This window comes from Falco cherrug, chromosome 10 (genome assembly GCF_023634085.1).
Source record: "Falco cherrug isolate bFalChe1 chromosome 10, bFalChe1.pri, whole genome shotgun sequence".
NCBI classification, from domain to species: Eukaryota; Metazoa; Chordata; class Aves; order Falconiformes; family Falconidae; genus Falco; species Falco cherrug.
The window spans coordinates 26323176-26343279 of NC_073706.1; the positions used below are offsets into that span (position 1 = coordinate 26323176).

The 20104-nt window shown below is 41.2% G+C and overlaps 1 protein-coding gene across 3 annotated transcripts; it reads left to right on the forward strand.

Moving 5' to 3' along the window:
* The first annotated feature begins 151 nt into the window (after positions 1-151).
* Positions 152-18483, forward strand: DEPDC7 (DEP domain containing 7). 3 transcript variants are annotated; one of them, XM_055722510.1, is made up of 9 exons: positions 152-1072; positions 11704-12091; positions 14025-14155; positions 15038-15227; positions 16034-16248; positions 17333-17475; positions 17679-17804; positions 17905-17983; positions 18165-18483. In XM_055722510.1, exons 1-9 carry the CDS (start codon positions 1033-1035, stop codon positions 18377-18379), a joined length of 1527 nt encoding a protein of 508 aa, XP_055578485.1. In that variant the 5' UTR covers positions 152-1032; the 3' UTR covers positions 18380-18483. The 3 variants fall into 3 exon arrangements, with proteins under 3 accessions (XP_055578485.1, XP_055578484.1, XP_027666201.2); XM_055722509.1 differs by lacking the exon at positions 152-1072 and adding an exon at positions 9423-9542; XM_027810400.2 differs by lacking the exon at positions 152-1072 and adding an exon at positions 9728-10035.
* The last annotated feature ends 1621 nt before the right edge of the window (positions 18484-20104 follow it).

Consider the following 20104-nt stretch of genomic DNA (forward strand, 5'->3'; position numbering starts at 1 on the left):
TTTAAACAAAAACCTTATAATGCTTAGTCGTTTATTATTAAAATATTAAGTCTTGAAAAGTTAGATTGTTGGAAAAAAATTGGCTATTTACATTATCTGATCTCAATATGAAAAAATACAGTTCTAGGGTTTGGGTTTTGGTTTTTCTTTTCCGTTATATTGCATGAATTGAGCATGTCTGGTTGATCTGGTTTTTTACATTTATGGGTTCTAAATGTTCTGAATTAATTTTCACAATGTATCTGCCAGGTCTTAAACTGATGTGATAAGTGAGGAGCCAGACAGCTGCAGTAAGAGAGAGACTACTGCTGTGATTAAGGTGGTTTTTAGCCATACTACTTTCTTCTGTTCTCTTTCTTGCTGAACTAGAACATCATCTCTGTGTACCTCTGGGAAGAAATGGTGCTCTAGAGGGTTTCAGTCTTGTCTTTTTTTCCCCCCAGTGAATTACTGTGGAGATCCTTGCAAATATTTTTCCCATACACAAAGGGCTGAAGTCCCATGACGTGGATATTGGCCATAAGATACATAGGCTTTCTCTGAGCCACTTGCTGGAAGAGAAAGGTCAATCCGAAGGGCTGGAGTATTTTTTAAATGGTCCTGTGTATAAGAGCTGCTTCCCAAACCAAGATGAGTATAAATGAGACAGTTGCCTGTGCAGTTGATTGTTGTTTTCTCTAAAAAATGCTTTGGGAAGCAGGTGGGCACAGAGAATGTCCAAGTGCAGTGTGGAGGCTGACGCTTTTGATACTGTGTTTCAGATACAGGTTATAATTTATAATTATTTTTTTTAAAAAAAGAAAAAAGTCAAGAAGCTGAATGTATGCAGCTCTTTAAAAGAGAACAGCACCTCCTGCTGCCAGGTGTTTGTTGGTAAGTATCTTAGGCAATCAGAATAACTTGTTCTGCATTAATTATTTGCCTCTCCTACAGGAAAACCTAACAAATCTTTGTTTTATTTCCAGAAACTAAAGAAAAGAAAACTGTGTTAAAATTCTTTTAATTTTATCTTTTATAAGAACGCAGGAATAAATGCAGAGAACAAGCTATTTACAAAGGAGAAAAATAAAAGGTGAGTCAGGAAAAAAAGCAAGCAAACTTCCACAGGGCTATACCCTATCTCATTTATTCTGGGTATGTCTTAGGTTTCTGCTTTTCAAAGTTCACTGGGCTATTTCTTTTGTGTGTGTGTATGTGTATGTATGTTTAGATTTTGTTGGATTTGGCTTTTTTTTTAGCTACCTGATGCACAAAGGGTAGAGGGTAGTGCCCATGAGCGGGGCTGAAAAAGCGGTTAAAGCCCTTCATTTTAGGAAAAACAGACCCAGAATAAGGTGGGAGGGCTCATATGTATGTGAAGGTTCATACGGGAGGAATCTAAGGGAGAAGGGAGTAGAAAGGTGGAAGAAACATGGGTCGGATGTGGGAGGACATTGGAATGGAAAAAGAATTGGGAAAGAGTGAGGCTAGGGGAGCTTTTGGAGTGGAGATGATCGAGGAGCAGAGGGCGTAGGAGTCAGGTGTGGTCCTAGTTAGGAAATAGCTTCAATTAGGCGTGCTGCAATGTATACACTGACCGAAAGGCAAATGGTAACCCAGCAGCATCATCAGGTGGCAGGTGGACATTCCTAGCAGAGGGCTGTTAAGTGTTTTGTTACACACAATGACTTTATAAGATTAATTCAGCCTAGTCCTAATTCTGCCTTTTGTTTCACTATAAAAAGGGATTTTCTTCAGTTGTGAAGCACGTGCCAGTCTATCTCTGTATAGAAGCAGTGATTTTCCATTGCCTCCTACTATAATCCATTTTTGAGCGTAGTAATGGACCTTGGTTCCTACTTGGGTTGTCCTGTATTGTCAATGTTCAAACAAGCACAAGGAGAGCAAAAGCCCTTTTAAGAAGTATTTGTGTTGCAGTCATCCGAGGCAAGAATTTTTCTTTCATTTTTGCAAACGCAGGTATATCGTAAGTTTGGCACTTCCCTTTCTTCAGATGTCCATGTGAAGGGTTAAAAAACCCCTATGTTTGGGTTGTGTCATTGCATGAATGGATTTCTGTTTGTGTAGAGAGTTTGAATTATGATCATTCCAAATAACAAAAATGCTACAGCCCTGTGCAAATTGGAACTTTGACAGAGCTACGGGATTATATTTGGAAATAAGTTGCAAATATTTTAATCGGTCGGCTCAAGTCTTCTGCCTTGATGCAGATGAATGTGTGCATGGTAAGCATACACTGAAACAGGCATTAGAAGAGGGGCATTCAAGTAAACGCACATTAGTGAGGAGTCATATGAAAATGTGTGAGTTGTGATGCTAGCAGTAAACTAAACTGTAAAATTTCCATCCCACATACAGTTAATATATTAACTTTAAAATACTGTAACTGAGTCCTAATGCAACATGCTGAGCAGTTAGCTATTAATCATATAGTTTGTATAACAGCTTCAAAATCAGCGTATTTATCTTCTTTTAGACACACAGGGATGTTAACACACAGGAGAATTTTAATTGTGTATCTGATCCTGTGTATATGATAAAGATTATAGACGGCAGCTACTCTTGGTTCCTGTTATTATGCTTAGCCTTAAAAATTCCATTTTAAATGCTGTGATTATTTTTTCATAGGTGTGTTCGGTTAAACTTATGATTAAATTAAGCCTCTCTTTATTCTACGTGTTACTTGAAATCTTAAACTATATTGTTGGGAGTACATGCTGTGGCCTTCTAAGACTTCCAGGGCTTGGGATAGCAAGAGCTTTTAATTAAAATTATATTGTTTGGCATCATCCTCTCCTTTCTGACTGTGGTGGCTACTAGTGAGATTTGTCTGTACATTATTTACATATCACATATTTTTGCTGCAGCAACAGAAGGTAAATGGTATGGTAATTGAATAAAAGCTGAAGTATCAAGTGTTTTATCATGTGGTTAGGCCAAATTGGTAACTCATTCAAAGCTCGGGGAGAATAAATATTTAGATTTGTTCTTTTAAGTGAAGAAGCCTTGGTGGTTTCTGAAACCTCCCAGGTTTTTTTTGGTCAGCACCTAGAAATTAGTATCCCTACAGCTTTTGTAATAGAAGAGAGTAAGCAAATGCTTTTTATTTGCTTCAGTGCAAGGTCCAGCAATTTTGTTTAAACAGCCAGAGAGGTTGTTTGACCACAGTCAATGGACTTTGCACTAAAGGGGCTGAAGACAAAGCTCGCATGTTCTGTGAGAATCCAAGTGTCACAATTTTGGAACTAGCTGGTTAAAAAAAATAGAGAGGTAATAAGTGGTGCTTGACCAGGGATTTTTACTTCCTTTTTGACATGAACTCTTTAAGTTCTCTTTGAGTGTTAGTGGGGGAAGCAAAGCTGTCAGCAGGATGCTTCTAGGGCTGTTTTCCCATCCTAAACTGTGGGCCTGGCAAAAAATGAGTGTGGTGGCCTCTGCACGTTGTACAGTAATATAAAAAGTGAATTATAGATTCCTGCTTGTAGCGTACGTAAACAATAATTCTGATCCTGTGCTCTAGAACACAAGCCTTGTACTCAGTGTAAATATAAATGGTATGTAGCTGTTTTCTAAAGAAATCAAAACAATGGTCAAAATCAGGAATTCAGTTATGCTTGGCAAATCCATTTAGAGTTCCCACTCTCCCACCCTTGTCCTTGTCTATCAGCTCCTTCCGTCCCATTAAGCTGGTGCCACTTTGGGAGCAGGGATGTGAAACTTATCTGTGGTAGATCAGTGTAAGTTACTACCTCACCATGCTTCAGCTGGAAATTGCTGCTTATTCTGCCAGAATTGTGTAAACTCGTGAGAGCTGCTCCCCTGATTCTTTGTGAACTTACCTAAAGCCACTTTCAGTAGTAATAGAAGTTAGTGCGTTTGGTTAAGGGTTGCAGTGTACAGGAGTTCACATTTAGTTACAGCAACTTACCTGAAAAATCATAACTCCCAGCTGGGCAGGTGGGAACTTCTCACGTTTCAATTATTTGTGTCTGATTGTATGTGCTTGCTCTGGCTGAACGGGTTTCTGGTGTGTAGACGACAGTGAGTCTAATGTTGTGTGAAGAGTCTTTATCCAAATAGTGTTGCTAGGACCATGCCACCCTGTGTGCATTTAGACATGCTGCAATCAATCTCTGGTTATAATATATAATCATTCTCGAAAGTGCCAGTAAACTTCCGCAGGAGGAAAAGTTGAAAAATCCATTTAAGATAAAATTCTTTAGCATTTATTAAGACTGAGAAGCAGAGGCTTGTCCTTGAATTTTTGATGACATCTCTAACAGTCTTTGCGCCCTGCACACTTCCTTACAGTAACTGTCTCAAGTAATCCTGGCTCCAGCTCCCTCCCTTCCCAGCCGGTGTGTGGATCCTTACTCAGAGTGCAGAATGTTCCACCGGAGGTCAGTATGCACCAGCGCAGGCTCAGCACTCGCCTCCCTGCCCTTCATTTGCCATTGCCCTGCTTGACTTGGTCCCGCAGTCCCATTGGTATTCCAGCCTAGGAATGGAAGGATTGCGCTCCTGAACAATGCAGCCTTTGTCGATTCAGTCAGTCGTCCAGCAGCTTCTGCCCTGGGAACTTGTTTATTGTTCCAATCTCTTCAAAAATGCAAGGGTGGAATCCTTACGGATTTCACATCAGTATAAAAATATCAGAGTTTGCACTTTGGAAGTAAATCCTGCTCTTGCCCAAGCAAAGGTGCCACCTGCAAGTGGCCTTTGCATGGTGGGGCAGGTGTGGTTGCTACGGGGGGTGGGGGGGTGCTGCAGGGTGGCGTCACTGTATCCCACAGTACCTACTGCTACCTGAGCTTTTCTAATTCAAATGTAGATGGAAAACTGGGGCAGAGTGAATTTGTGAATAACCTGCTCTGCATTGTAAGGGAGAGCATCAGTCCTCTCCAAGCCATGGAGTTCAGCCCCAGGAAAGCCTCTCGTGCTCTTTAGTGCAAATAGCAGAAGATGTTACTTATTACTAAGGCAGGTTCACTACAGGAGCTCTTTCAGCTTCCTTCATATCTGCCTAGCATATCAAAGAGCCTTTTGCAACCCAATATTGTATGAAGAGCTATTAATTTTCTGGAATTTGAGATTATTAGAAGTGGAAGAAAGAATTTTCTGGGTTTCATAGGGCCGTTTCAGTATCAAAAACCATCATACTGGACTTTTTAGCGTCATGCAGTGAAATAGAGGAGATTTGATAATGTTATGATCATTGTGACTTAGAAAAATAGTAATTTCTGTAACTGAAGCTGTTGATTTTCCCCTACATGAGTATCTTTATGTGACAGTGAATCATATATCAAAATTTAATTTGTGTCACCATTTGTGAATGGAACAGAGCAACATTTTAAGAGTTATTGTTTAAAATGTTCTCCTTTCATCAACTGCAGCACTGCAGTGAATACAAGCATTGTTGATATTTAAGTGGGGAAAAAACAAATGAGTAATTGTTCTAAATAACTGGAATGTTTTTCAGAATTTTTATGGTAATTGTTAATTGCTATGCTTTTACAGAAACAGCCAGAAAGATTGAGTTCAATAGATCCTTGTGATTATGGCAATAAAATTTTATGTATATATACATTTAAGTTGTGTTGACATGCACTTAATCTTTATGTTGTTATGGGAAGACATTTGAAATACAAAGAAAAAAGTTTGGTATGAGAGAGATAGCCTTCTATAATCTGACATGTTTATGAGATATAAGATTAGAATTGGAAATGCAGAGTTCTGTGTTAATCCTTCAGAAAAGTGGGATCTAAAATCTTTTAAAAATAAGAAATTGGATAGTATTCTTCTGCAAGGATCTACCTTTATTTCCTAGTCAATTTTCAGTGACAAATCAATGTTTTTTTCTATTTTTTGGCACTTCAAATGCAAATAATAATTAGAACATTTAACATTTCTTGGTTTTAGAAAATTTTATTTTCCAGGTTTGGGGTCCTTTGAGTTTTTCCTAAAAATTTTGAAATTGCAACAGCCTTTTCCCTTTGTTTCTTTCATGAATATATAACGTTTCCCACTCACACAGCCAAGCATTGATTACTGTAGATAAACCACCATATTTTCTATTAATGTCTCCATCTTTTTTAGGCAACACAGCCTCCAACTTCTGTCTTTTTTATAATTATACTGAAATATTTAATCACACAATCATTTTTTACTTTGGAAGGTATTGTATTCAGTTATGTCACCTTCATTTGTGCCCAGAATATGTGGAAATTACAGGTGCTCTCACGTCCAAATACTGGTTGGCTGTCGAGCTTCCAAGTTCATTGTGGAGAAAGCTAGACAGGACTTTACATTAAGGTATGCATCACTTTCTTACTTTGTGATGGTACAGGTTTTTTGCCTTCTCTCTCCCCATAATCAGAGAAGACCTGAATGTTGGTCTTTATCATCACCTTTATCCTTGAGCAAACACTTAACTGAAATAAGTTAATCAGATCCTGAGCAGCAGACATGCTGAAATTGTGGCTGTTGAATTTGAAATATTCTGTTTCTGCTGTATGCTTCTAATTAAATCCTACAGTTCTTACATGAGACTCAGAAATTCTTGAAAACTTAAGTTTGTAAAGTCTTCAAAATGTAGGCCACTTTCTCAATCCTGTTATAGTTGGTAGCAGTATTTCTAGATGACCTGGAAATAAATCAAAGATTTTTCTTTTGCTGTTCCTCGCTATAAAAGTTCTTTGTAGCAGTTTCAAAGAATCGGGAGTCAACTGTACAAATTAGGACTCGATTGCATGATTTGTTAAGAATATTTGAGTCCTTAGCTAGGTCACGAAAATGTTGTTCTGTGCAACTTCACATAGCATTATTAGATGGAGAGCCAACAGTGAAGCTCTCCATATCATAGAACCTCCTTCACTGGTGCTGTTGACAATCTCCCTTGCAGACCTACACCCTGCAGACCAGGTTTTGGTATATTTGCCTGAAGGAGCATCTGTCTGTGTACGTAGTCTGGTTTTCAGTGGAACTGCTTTTGGAGCAAGATTACTGTTCCGTGTGCATGCAGGAATGCCACCAAGTTGATCCTAAGTGATTTGATGGATGAATTATGTTAATTATGTCCTTGCAACCAGCATTCTTTTGTGCATCCTGTGTTCAACTTTATGGAGGTTAAAATGGGGGGGAACACTGGAAGGTGAAGTCAAATGCAGCATGTTGTACTTTCACCCCGAGATCTTTCCACCACAGTCTAAGGAATTACCCCAACAAAGACTGACCATACTGGCTGCATGAGATGGCATTCTTTAAAATTACTACAGAAAAGTATCAATAAATAAATAATTACATAAAAGTAAATATGTGCCTTAGGAAAACATTTTATAATAATGTTACCATAAGAAACACTGAAAGATGTATATCATTTTTCAACATCCTTTGATACCAGATACTGTTCGGCAACAGCTGGCAGACTGGCCAAGAGCTGCCATCTGCCCACAGGGAAACTGGTGTGTGTTTTGGTTGTGGTCACTGTGGGGAAGCATGAAAGCAAAGGCAGAAATCCAGGGTAGACTGCTGATCACCTAGTCATAAAATACAAGAATAAAAACCTTAGAACCTTCTAGACCAGCAGTTCACTGTGCATTAGCTGTGGTTCACTCTGTTCCCTGCAAGCACTATTTTGACAAATCGTTCTTTGATGTGAGGTGTAATATTCTTGTTAACTGCTTGGTACATCCCCCGTTTGAAAATGCTGCTTGTTGTAAATTCTCCCAAGATTATGGTGAACCATTGCAGAATAACTGACTGCATCACTTTATTTCAGCAACTATGCAAAAATAAATTATTTTTAAAATTAACTCAGGCATTTACCGATTTGCAGTTAATATATTTTGGCAATGTGTCAAAAAAAGTCTGGTACCAAACTACTACAGAAGTAGGGAATAATAAAATAATGTGTCATGGAAATCCTGATTAACCCATGAGTTATATTTTTTGTTAGGTTCCTAATGGCAACTGTTAGACACCTGTGAGTCGGAACTATATTTTTTTTTAACCTCTTTCCCCAAGAAAGAATTCCCTGTGTGTCACTTCCTATTGTTGAAAAACAACATGAACTTTCATTTTCAAAGGCTGGCATTTTGCTTCAGTTTGAATAGATTCCTTTTTCTCTGGGCCCAGAGACTTCTTTGTGTGAAAACCTTAAGAACTTCCACTCTTAGAACTCCATTATAAAATACTTCATTCCTCTGGCAGCGAAACATGAAGAAATGTTTGTCTGCCGTTGAGTTTGTGGTATCTAGTTCCCTGTATTGATTCTTCATAGTTTAAAATGAAGTCTGCTTGTTTGTTTGTATACGATGAACAAATTTACAGTGCCCTACCTTTAAGTGGTAGGATAAATAAGCATAAAAAAAGGCTAACCTCAGCTTCAGCGGACAGCAGGCGTCCTGTACTTTCCACCTGCTTGCACCAAGCTCATAGAACAGGCTGAAGTTTCATGGAATTTTGTTTTGCAAAAATACCATCAACAGTTGAATCACCTGAAATACGAATGAATTTTTGTGTCACTTGTAATAGCTATTATTTGGTCTGCAATGGGTGTTGTACGCTCTTGAGTTTGCGTATCACGGAGATCAGTTTGGTTTTGTGTCAACACTACTGAAATCAGTCGGAAAACATGATTGATTGTACGTTGTTTAATACACTGTCGTTGAATCATTCAAATGCTCTGTGCTTTGTAGAAAATTATGTTGGGTCTCTCAGCAGTTTCCTGCAGACAAGTGGAAAACAACTTCTATTACCTTGAAAGTGAATTTATCATTTCATTCTCATAAAGAATGCCTGCTGCTGTAATAAACACCTCACGTAAGGCATCAGAGGAAAATGTCAGCCGTAGGTTTTAATTGTTCATCCACGGTCGCGTATGAGGCCTGTCCTCGGGGGAACACGGAGAAATGGAGCTGCCCAGTTGGATGCGTTGAAATTACCCTGTAAAGACGGGGAGGTTTTGTGTTCTGCGCTCTGACGGCAGGGGATGCATGCTACATATGCCGGGAGCGCAGGGTTCGTCTGTATTGCTGTCAGGCCCGGCGGAAGCAGGGCTTCCCCGCTCGGGCGCAGCCGGCGCTGTTGCCCGGTGAGAGCAACAGTGAGGGCGGTGAACACCGGCCCACCGCGGCCTACGGACCCCGCCGGCGGTCACGGCCACAGGACCGAGGCCGCGTAGCTGCGGCGAGTCAGGCGGTGCCCGGCTGCCGGCAGCGGCGGGGCGGGTGCCCAGGGAGGCTCTCGCCGCCCCCGGTGCCGGGCCCCCCGCTGAGCGCCCCTCCGGCGCCGCCGCCTCACGCCGGGTAACTGCGGCACGCGGGCAGCCGTTCAACCCCGCCGCCGCGCGCGCCCCGCCCCCCGGCCCGGCCGCGGCCAATGGGTGCGGGCGCGGCGGCCCCGCCCCCCGGCGGGCTCCCTGAGGCGCGGGCGGCGCGCGGCGCGGCAGTGCGCGGAGCCGTCGGCGGGCATGGCCACGGTGCGGGAGAAGGCGGCGGCTCTGAGCCTCGGCGCCGTCTGCAGCCCCGCCGCCAGGCCGCCGGGTACGGGGCGGGGGGCGCTGGCGGGGGGCGCGGGCTGCGGCACCCGCTGGGGCGGGGACAGGTGGTGAGGCGAGACGGCGCGGCGGGCTCGGGGGGCCGAGGCCGTGCCCGCCGCGGGCTGGGGGGCTCCGTGTGGGCGCCTTGCCCGGCTCCGCAGAGGTTCCCCGCCGGTGAGGGGGGGCTTTTCCGCCGGGGGCGCCCGTCCGGGCTTGGCGCCTGCCCCGCCGCCGTCCGGACCCCGCTGGGTGGTGGCCAGGCCTTGGGGCCCGGCGCGGGGCTGGTGGCGGCCGTGGGTGTCCGGGCGGCGCCAGGGCTCCCCGCAGGTGGCTCCTTCGCGCACTGCGAAGGGCTCGGGGCTGCTTGTCCCACCTCGAGCACCTGAACTTTGTAAAACCTGGTGACCTTAACATTGAGCGCCACTCCCCCAGAGAAAGATTCTGTGTGGAAGCGAGCGGCGATAAAGCAGCGGTTATCGGCAGAACCGTCGCAGGTGGTATGCGTTGATACTTGTTTTAGCAACAGGAACTGGTGCTGGTGCGTGTTTGGTGGCATTGGGCTTGGGTGGGTTTTTCTCGCCTTCCGAGCAGGCTAGTCAGCTATTAAAATGTAGTGCTGGAAGGAGAATCTCGGTTGAGTTTTGTTTGTGCTGCCAACCTGAAGGTGTCATCAGGCTACAGTAACAGCCAGTGTGTGCTTTGGCTGTCCCACGCTTCTAAAGCTTGGGAAGCTGGAGACTCTGGAAGGTTTCTACCTAGTCTTCTTTAATACAAGGCTTTGAATCAGTTTCTTCCTGTTGAGAATCTTTTCAGAAAGCAGGTGTCTATTTGATAATGGCTCTGGAGGTAGCTTCTGTCCTTCATCAGTGTTGGTGTGTTCAGATGCTGTTTTATGCCCAGCTTCTTTCTTTCTTTCTTTTTCTGTTTTTCTCCAGTCTTTACTGCTCCCCTAACTTCCACCCTCCCCCTGCCAATCTGCTAATTTCCAGGCTCTCTGGTAGATGGAGATCAACAGTAAGCTCTAGTGCCCAAAATCGGAATACAATTCTCTAACTAAAGCCACTTCAGACTAAACAGAACAGAAAAAATGCCTCCTGCATCTCTGTGGAAAATGTTCATGGTAATGTGTTCCAGAGTGAGTTGCATGTTGTTTTTTTCTTAAACACTGCCTTACACTGTTAATTCATTTGGTTTGAGGTCTGTCATAATCCCAGATGGCTTTCTGTGGGATTGCTGCCAACTCCTCATTCCATATTTTGTCCCACAGCTTTTGATATAGCTCCTTTTCCTCTGCTTTCTTTCTTAATAAATTATTCATCTGAGTTCCTGGGAAACTTATATTCTAATTCTAGCCTCTGGTGGCTGCAACTCTTCCCAGTTAGGTGCCACCTACAAATACACAATATGCTTATAAAGTTTGCAAGTCCTTGTGGAGGCCGAGTCTAGCCTTTGGTCAAACTGTTTGTCTCTAGCATGCCGTTCTTAATCAGATTGGTAAATGAGTAATAGGTCAGTGTTTTACTGCGGGAGGGAAGACTGGTTGGCTCAAGGAAGTGGCATTGAGTACACAGAGCTTAAATCTTAGTTGGAGCTGTGGTGGTAGAAGGCTGTTCTGTGGGGTAAATGTCAAATGTGTCTTGAGAATTCTTGATGTTGTTAGTGATATGGTAAGCACTGATACTAGGTGGCTTGTGTGTATGCACAGTCCTGTGGGAAACGAGGCTCTGGTGTGTCCCTTCATCCCTGCTTCCCTCTTCCCTGCCCAGCTGTATAATTTTGTCAGTGTTAGTAGAGGAACTGGGGAGTTACAAGTATATACAGCTAGTTCTTGGTTTGTGGAAATGTGTGCTTAGGAGTAGTAGCCATTAGGTGATGGAGGAGCATGCAAAAGGATAGTGTCAAAGTGACAGGCTGAGAAAGCAGGCCTGGTTGCAAAGCTTCAGGCTACTGTAGTGAGGGCGACCACCGGAGAGATGCATTGGAACCATGCAGACTGGCTTGCTGAGAAAGTAACTAAATGTTAATGCATGAGCAACCCAAGCCAAACTGGAAGTCTGGAAGATTTTTAAATCCTTACAAGGTTCTTGAAAGCTAGTAGCCAGAAAGGGGGCAGTTCTTTTATAATTGCAGCATGAATTAAGTCTTTGTGCTTTCTCTGTTCTTAGGCTTTAGCTTGGCACAGAAACCATTTGGAGCAACGTATGTCTGGAGCAGCATTATCAACGCACTTCAAACTCAAGTGGAAGTGAAAAAGCGTCGCCAGAACCTGAAGTGCTACCATGACTGCTTTATTGGTTCAGATGCAGTGGATGTTGTCTTTGCCCATCTTCTACAGAACAAGTATTTTGGGGATGTTGATATTTCTCGTGCTAAAATAGTGCGTGTATGTCAGGCGCTGATGGATTACAAAGTATTTGAGGCTGTTTCAACTAGGGTCTTTGGAAAAGACAAACGATCTGTATTTGAAGACAGCAGCAGTAGTCTCTACAGATTCACAAATGTCTCAAACCAAACGGAACTTGATAAAGATTACCAGCAGTGTACGCCACAAAGGTTAGTACGTAGAATGTGAAGATAAGATTTTTTTTAGGATAGGAAAATATTATGTATTCTTGAGGAGAGAAGGGAAAACTGTTGTACAATTACAGGACCTGGGGCTGATGGGCAAGTAGATACTAAACAGATGTTTATGGGTGGAAGACAGGAGACAGCAATCTGGAGTAAATCATTCAGCCTGTATAGTTACTTGTTTTCTGTGTCTGTTATCCCATTGCCTTGGGGGAGGGTGGGAGGATGGTAGAAATTAACTGCATTAGATACTGATCTATACAGCTCTAAACCAATACAACCAACTGGAATTCAGGTGCATCAAGTAGGCTAATGCAATGGAATAATCTTTAGTCACTGTACACCTAGCTCTGCTGTAAACCAGTAATCCATCCAGTTTTTAAGGCAAAAACAGGTAAAAAAATTGTGTTTTTATCATCTTAGCTTCACTATGCTTCAAGTTTAGCTTTTTGAAATGTTTTCAGCTGTTTCTTCACGCATGTATGACTTGCTCCTAGCCTAGGTAGCAGGCTGTTATGCTGCTGCATGCTGTTGTAGAACCTGAGGGAAGCATAATGGTGAGGTTTCATTTCCCTGTCTCGTTAGAAGTGGGCAAAGAAAACCCTGGTACCAACTAAACCTTCACTGCTATGTAGATGACGCTTTGCCAAGTAACTTCCCTTAAACAGTTTTGTCAATTGTTCACCTCTGAACATATTCCAATGTAGTCCTCACAAGGAGCTATGTTCATGTAGTTACTAGCAATGCGCGCTTTTGAAAACTGCAAGTAGTATTGACCTAAAAAGAAAATACCTCATGTGATTGATTGTGTTCGTCAGAGTAGCAAATATGAACTTCAGTGCATCAGCCAAATGATCAGAAAATTCCAGCAGCAGAGATTAAAAATGGAGAGCACCTTCGTCCTGCTTACCCACCCCCCAACTAGCTCTTTTTCAGTGCTAAAGCAAACTGTTCCAAATCTTTATTTGGAAAGAGGAGAATTAATAAGAAATTAAACCCACTTTAATCAAATGTGGTATTTAAAAAATATGTTCATCTCAAAGGCTGTTAAAGCAGACTTAGAACATATCAGATGCAGTGATGAAACAAGATTACTCATTTTTTGTTGGTTTAGAATGAAAGTGTTTTTCTTCTGGGCAGGGCAGTGATCCATTGGATTACTTTTCTTTATTTAGTGAAGGGGACAGATCTACTGATACATACAGCCTGTCCCGTACATAGCAAAGATACTGGGCATCAAAAGGATTTTGCACTGCCCTAAAACAAAGAAGCTATAAGAGTTGAAATTAAACAAATATACTGGGAGGAACAGTAATTTTGTGGTTGGAGTTGTTATGCTATCTACTTAAGAGCATATGAAAGCAGTTAGGAGAAGAACCAGCTAACACACAGACATGGGTGACAGGTTTCTAAAGCATTAGCTGATGGCATGAACAAGCTGCGTGTCTTTAGGAATGGTGTTGCTATAGGGCAGCAACCTTGTAGGTTTTTCAAGAACAGCTCTTAATTTTTGTCTTAACTTCACCATCAGAAAAAATGTCTTAAAACTCTGGAGGCTTTGAGAGGGTCATTTTGTTTATTTTTTTCTAAAATAATTTCCCCTCAATCATTTCCTCCTCTTAGGTTTTCTTTGTGATAACTGAGGTAGCTTGCTTGCCGGCTATGACAAGTTCCAGGAGAGGAACTATGCATTCACATGCAATTGTTGCAAGAAAACAATTCTTTAAGGTGCCATACATTCTCCTGTGGGACTTAGATAAGGAAAGTGTCAGGCTGGGGGAGGAGATTATATAAATATTAATATAGAGAAAACATTTTTTTAAATCTCAGACAGTTATCCATATCTGTATGTTACATGATACGTTCGGTTATCTGTATATATGGATGTAATATATATTAAACTGTTTTTTAATCTCAGACATGAGAAGAGCATGTTGTTTCACTCTACTCCTGTCAAACCGGAAAGCTTGGAGGATCTCTGGGAAAACCTGAGTTTAAAGCCTGCAAATACCCCTCAAGTAAACATCTTGGATAGTTTGTCCCGTCGCGGTAAGCCAAATAATGTCACAGTCATTTGTTTGTTGGAGAAAGAAGATAACTGTAGGACTGGAAAGGCTTTGCCTGCCAGACTGGAGGGGGAGTCGGACTAGCTCACAGTATTTTGCTTTAAACACCATGTCATAACAAAGGCAAATTATATTTGTTGTGGGATTGGTTTTTATCTTTTTATTTCATCAGACAGGACCCATTATCTCTAGCTGAAATAAATCAGTGTTGAATTTGGTGGAGAAGAATACACAATTGTAGAGAGCTTGATTTGAGTTAGGAGTGTTCTTGATGATACTCAATTACCTGTACTGCTTCTGTGCTTGATTTAATCATGGCCAATAGTCTACTGTTAGCTAAAAGTCTTCCTTAGGTTTTTAACTGTGTATCTGCACCATCTGGTGCTCCTTCAGTATTGTGTGAAACTGTTCTTGACAATTCAGGTCTTCTCTCTGACTAAACTATGATCTAATGGGCTTTTTCCTTGGCTTAAAAATGCAAATGCTTCCTAGAAACTCAAAACTCAAGCCAGACAATGATTATGGAAGCTGTGATAAGGGTAGTATCACTTATCTAGAACAAAAGGCTTATCCCTTATCTAGAACAAAGATTACTTGCAAATTAAAGCACAAAGAACGTAAAGTACTTCAGACTCATCCAAAATGCAGTTCTTTGACACTTGCAGTTAACTAAGCTAATTCCTAATTCTTGCACTTAAAGCTGGTGAGGGCCACATTCTCTGCTACCCTATATTTTTTTTTTTTTTTTTGTAAGATTAACCTGTTAGGTTAGGGACTGATGGGAGGAAGGGGATTTGTCTTTTTCATAATCTCTTTTTTTGCACGTGGTGAATCTCAGTGCTTTGTGTATTTCCACCCTTCCCAGTTATTAATGAAGTATGGCAAGAACAAACAATTGCTCGACTGCTGCAGCTTGTGGACCTTCCGCTCCTTGAGTCTTTACTTGAGCACCAAGAGGTCAGACCTCAGCTTTCACAGCCAAGGAAGGGAACTGGATATGTCATCACAAGTAATTACCTAGACAGAGAGATTCTTAAGGCTTTCAGTGACTCACAGTAAGTATTCATTGCTCACTCACCTCTGCAGCTTTGAAAGACTTTCTGCTTTCATAGGGATGTAAAACACAGTCGATCTCTGGTTAGAGATGTAGTAATCTCCAATACTGCAGAAAGGATGTGAGTAGGCACTTTTCTCCCTGTTAGACTTGACTGGTATAATTGGCAAATACTAAGTTGCTAAGCTCTAAACCAGAAGTAGTTGAGACAATTTCTGCCATACCATCACTGCATTCAAAAACTCTTCCAGTGTATTTGGTGGTATTCAGAGACAAAATTGCTGTGTTGAGGGAAGAGTAGAGCATTTAGCTATCACCTTGAATTTTTTCCTTAAAATAACTGAGGGAATAATTTAGTTTCTCCTACTATATTAAAAAAAAAAGCCAAGAACACTGAGCCTGAAACTGTATATAAATACAGTTAAAACCATAGTCTGAAAAATTTTTACCAAACTGAATCAGATCAAGGTTCGCATTTGTTTGTTTATCAATAGTTACGTCTACGGCAGAGGACATCGCTAACGTCAGGTTTAACTGCTTGTGACTGTTCACCTGTGTGGGTTACTAATTCTTCATCTTGATTAAATACCTAACAAAGAGTTATGTCTATGATTTTACCTGAGTGTGTCAGGAAAGCATCTGGGTTTTTTTGTCAATTTCTAATGTAGTTAAGTACCTACACATGCCGTTTTCATTTTAGTGGAGAAACCAGTCTACCTACTTTCTGTGAAAAACAACCCAAGCAACTCTGAAAGGCATCAGTAAGTAATGCTACAAGGTTAAACTGTTGTCTGCTCTGTCTTCTAGAACAGATGAATGGCTCTCAGCAGCAATAGATTGCTTGGAGTATCTTCCAGATCATATGGTGGTAGATATTAGCAGGAACTTACCTGATGAACCAGATAAAGCAGACACATGGAAACTACTGCTGTTTGAAAACATTGGTAGATACTATGGCCAAAAAAAGGAGCCACTGTTAAGCCATGCGTCTGAAATTCATTCAGGAATTGCGGAACTATTAGGTAAGTAAAATAAAATTGTGTTCCTAAGCTTGTGAGATATGTACTAACAAACTGAGTATTTACTACAGTAGCCAAGCTTAAAGGTTGACTTCTGCAAGCTTCTTTTCTTAATTTCTAGTCATGAAGACTGTGCTCTGAAATTTTGGTCCTGACTATATGCAGTTTTGTAGTTTTTGTTCAGGTCTGTGTAGAATGGCTGTGAAACTGGAGTGCTATAATTTGGTAGTAGTTGGTATCCATGAAAATTAAATATCCGTGGGAAATGAAATCTAAATATGTCCCAGTGTTTAATATTTAGACCATATGATCTGAATTTAAAACTCTGTGGGTGCTTTCTACCCCATTCACAACCCTCCCCTCTTTTCCACAAAAATGAGTGTTTCTTAAATTGTATATTTAGATAGAATTTTAGAAAGCTTTTGCTTTTAGTCCTCAATTAACATCATCTTGTTCCTATTATCTGTATTTTTCAGCCGCCTCTGCCTTGATGATTATTCTTGTTCTGTGTTGGTGGGAATACTTTACATATATATCCCATTCCTCCTCCCTACATGACAAAGGGAGGGTAGTACAACCTATTTCACTTAAGTAATTCACACATCTAAAATGTGTATTCTGCGTAGTAAAAGGCAAATAAAAACTTAGCAAAGCTCTGCAAAGTGGTTTGCAGTTCATTCATCAAGTTAGCCCATTTATCTAGGACATAATTTCTTCATTTCTTGGGAGATCTTTATTTCCGCAAGAAGTAGTCATTCCTCTTCTGAACAGAACCATTTTCCTTTTTCAGTATTTCACGTTTCATTCAAGATGGCTGAACTGTAATTGACCTTAACTAGAAGTGAGCTTTCTTAACTACCTTAGCTAAACAAACCTTTCTTTACTAAAAGCCTGGGTGTGGGATGTTCTCAGCTTATATGCAAACAGCGCTCATCAGCCTGTGAGAAATCTTTGTGAGAGTGAATCGCTTTGTTTGACCAGTTCTGTTTAGAGAGAGGAACCTCTCTTTCGTGGCTCGTTTAAGTGTTGAATTGTAACATTTATTTAAATAAATGTAGCAATAGGTGTATCTTTATCTCTCCCCTAGTGAATGGGAAGATGGAGCAATCTTTAGAAGCTATTCAACTCTATTTGAAACTTCTAGACAGCCAAGTCAGGGAGGAGTTCAGAAGGCTGCTGTACTTTATGGCTGTTGCAGCGCATAATTCTGAGCTCAAACTACAGGAGGAGGTAAATGTGTGTACTAAATGTTAATGTGTTGCTTTACACTTACCGAAATCCAGAGATCCTGGATACTGGTCAGGAAAGGTGTTTTGTAACTTAAATGCGTGACTACAGGGAAAGCAATGACTCTAGAAGAACAAAGGCAATGCCCTTCTTAAAGGGGGAGGCTAATTCTCCTCATCTGGTTGTTATTTCACATGATTCTTCAGAGTGACAACAGGATGGTTGTGAAAAGAACATTCTCTAAAGCTATTATCAACAATAAAACCTTATCCAGAGGGAAAACTGACCTCCTGATCTTGTTCCTTGTGGATCACCAAAAAGATGTGTTAAAGGTAAGTGCTGGGAAACGACCAGGTTCTTGTTATCTTGTATGCTTGTGCAGAACTGCCTTTTTCTAAGCTGCTGTTTCACTGCCTTCTGTCCGTATTCAAGGTCCCAGGGACACTGCATAAAATGGTCAGCAATAAACTGATGGCTCTGCAGAAAGGCCAAGATCCTAGTAAGATAACAGGTAACAGTTTAAACTGAACTTTTCATTCTTGTTGTGCACCAAATAGGAGGGACTGAGAAGATGCAAAAAGACTTGCTGTAGCAATGACTAATTTAACTCTGAAGGAGACGGGGTGTCTGTGGAATCTCAAGGGTGGTTGAGTGCACTGTTAACTATCTGACTGTTTTGGGCTTCCTTTTAGGTTATACCTTTTGCCAAAAACTTGATGAAAGAGAATATCGCTCCAATACAGAGAAGACCACAAAAGATGAGCTGTTAGCTCTATTGAAAGCTATTGATGAAGATTCAAATCTCTCTGACAAAGACAGAAAGAGACTGCTAGGTCAGTTTCATAGTAGTAATCCGAGTATTTTTATGCAGTATTTTGGAGACAGAGTTACTAATATGTGTGTGTGACTTTAAAGATAGATTACTTTCTATACTCCAGCTTTGTAAACACTAATATATTTGTAAATCTCTTGTATTTGTGTATCTAATAAAATTTATTTTGTGGAAATGGATGGAATTTATATGATTATCAAAGCTAGTGGTACCCAAGTTTAGCCTGTACTTACAGCTTAGCTTTCCTCGTTCTTAATTGCTATAGGATCAAAATAATCCTTCAGTTTCCTTACCTAAAGCCAAGGCTATTCCCTCACTCTGTTCAAGTATCAGAATCACTGAGATGGGAAACACCTCTCCATGAATGAGATCTCTCTGCCTTCTTTTGCCCCAGCACTGAATTTTATGCCATTTTTTCTCTAATTGGCCTTGCGCTATATGCCTGTCATGTAGCAATCGATTTTTGACTTGCTAATGGACAGAGCCGACTAACATCTTCTGCTTGATATTCCACTTCTTCAGGCTTGCCAGCTAACTATACTGTGTATGTATATGACAAATTACTGTGCCGTTTTAAGCTAAAGATGATTGACTTCTTCCCAGCTGAATCCTACTCTGTACCCGAACTTGCAGTGACTCTCCTGGGACGGTAAAAATATTCCAGATTTTTCAGTCAGTCTGGGTTTGGTTGCCACAGAACATGATGTTCAGGGCTAGTTATCTTCATCCCTGCAGTGTTTTGCTCTATAAGTCTCAGCTTACAGATGTCACCAGCTGTAATTAGAAAAGAACTGGAACAAATTAAAGGCCTTTGGGTTTTCTTATGGCTGTATATTTTATCTGTCTAGTCTACAGTGGAAATCCCAAGCTGTGTAACAGCAGGCAGGGAAATGTATAGCGTGATTAGAGATCTAATTTTGACGCTTGTTATCTTTGGGATGGTGCCAGCAAAACTTAATTACTGTTGCAAGAAATTTTATTCGTACGGAGTCTTCATAGAGCTCTGTTATCTTATTTGGGGGGGGGGGAAGAAGCTAGTTTGAGTGTGGGATCAAGGGTCATTTAATAACGGAAACAAAGTAATAACTGTTACAAAAACGTGTGGTGAGCTGGTTTTAGAAACACAATCCTATCCAAGATACTACTTGTGTAATACTACTCTGTAATGTATCAGTAACTCTTCACTCAAGCAGTGGCAACGGACACCGCTATTAGAGCTTCTCCAGAGTGCTTTCTCTGAAAGTGAGATGATGACTTGGTGCAGCAGGACAATGTGTTACTGTATTCTGGTGGGGGCTGGAAGAGAGACATGTAAGAGTCTCATTCTAGTCAGTTAGAAAGGACTTCTAAAAGATAACCAGTTCTTGAAAACTAATAGTATGGAGGGAAGTGTGACCCTTCTTAGTAGTTATTTTTGGTAGCTATTAGTCTTAACTGAAAGCTTTTGATTGTAAGTCTCTCATGAGATTATGTAGTCTCTCATGAAAAAAAATGGCTTAAGTCACGCTTCTAAAATGTGGGGTAGAAAGGTAGTTTCTGAGAATTTCTGATTGTTTAAGTTACTTACGTGCCTTTTCAGCAGAAGTATGTTCTGATCCTATACCCTGTAACATCGGTGTTGAGAGGATGAGATTTCTATCTAGAAAATTACACCCTGCCTCTGGGCATTACGAGTTCCAAATTACAGGCAGGGCTGCACTGTGAGTCACGGCGTTGGCTTGGGTGCCCAGCTTGCTTTCAGGGACAGAAACGCGGTCTGTGGAGAAGGCCCGGGCAGGGGCATTTGCCCAAGGGCATGAG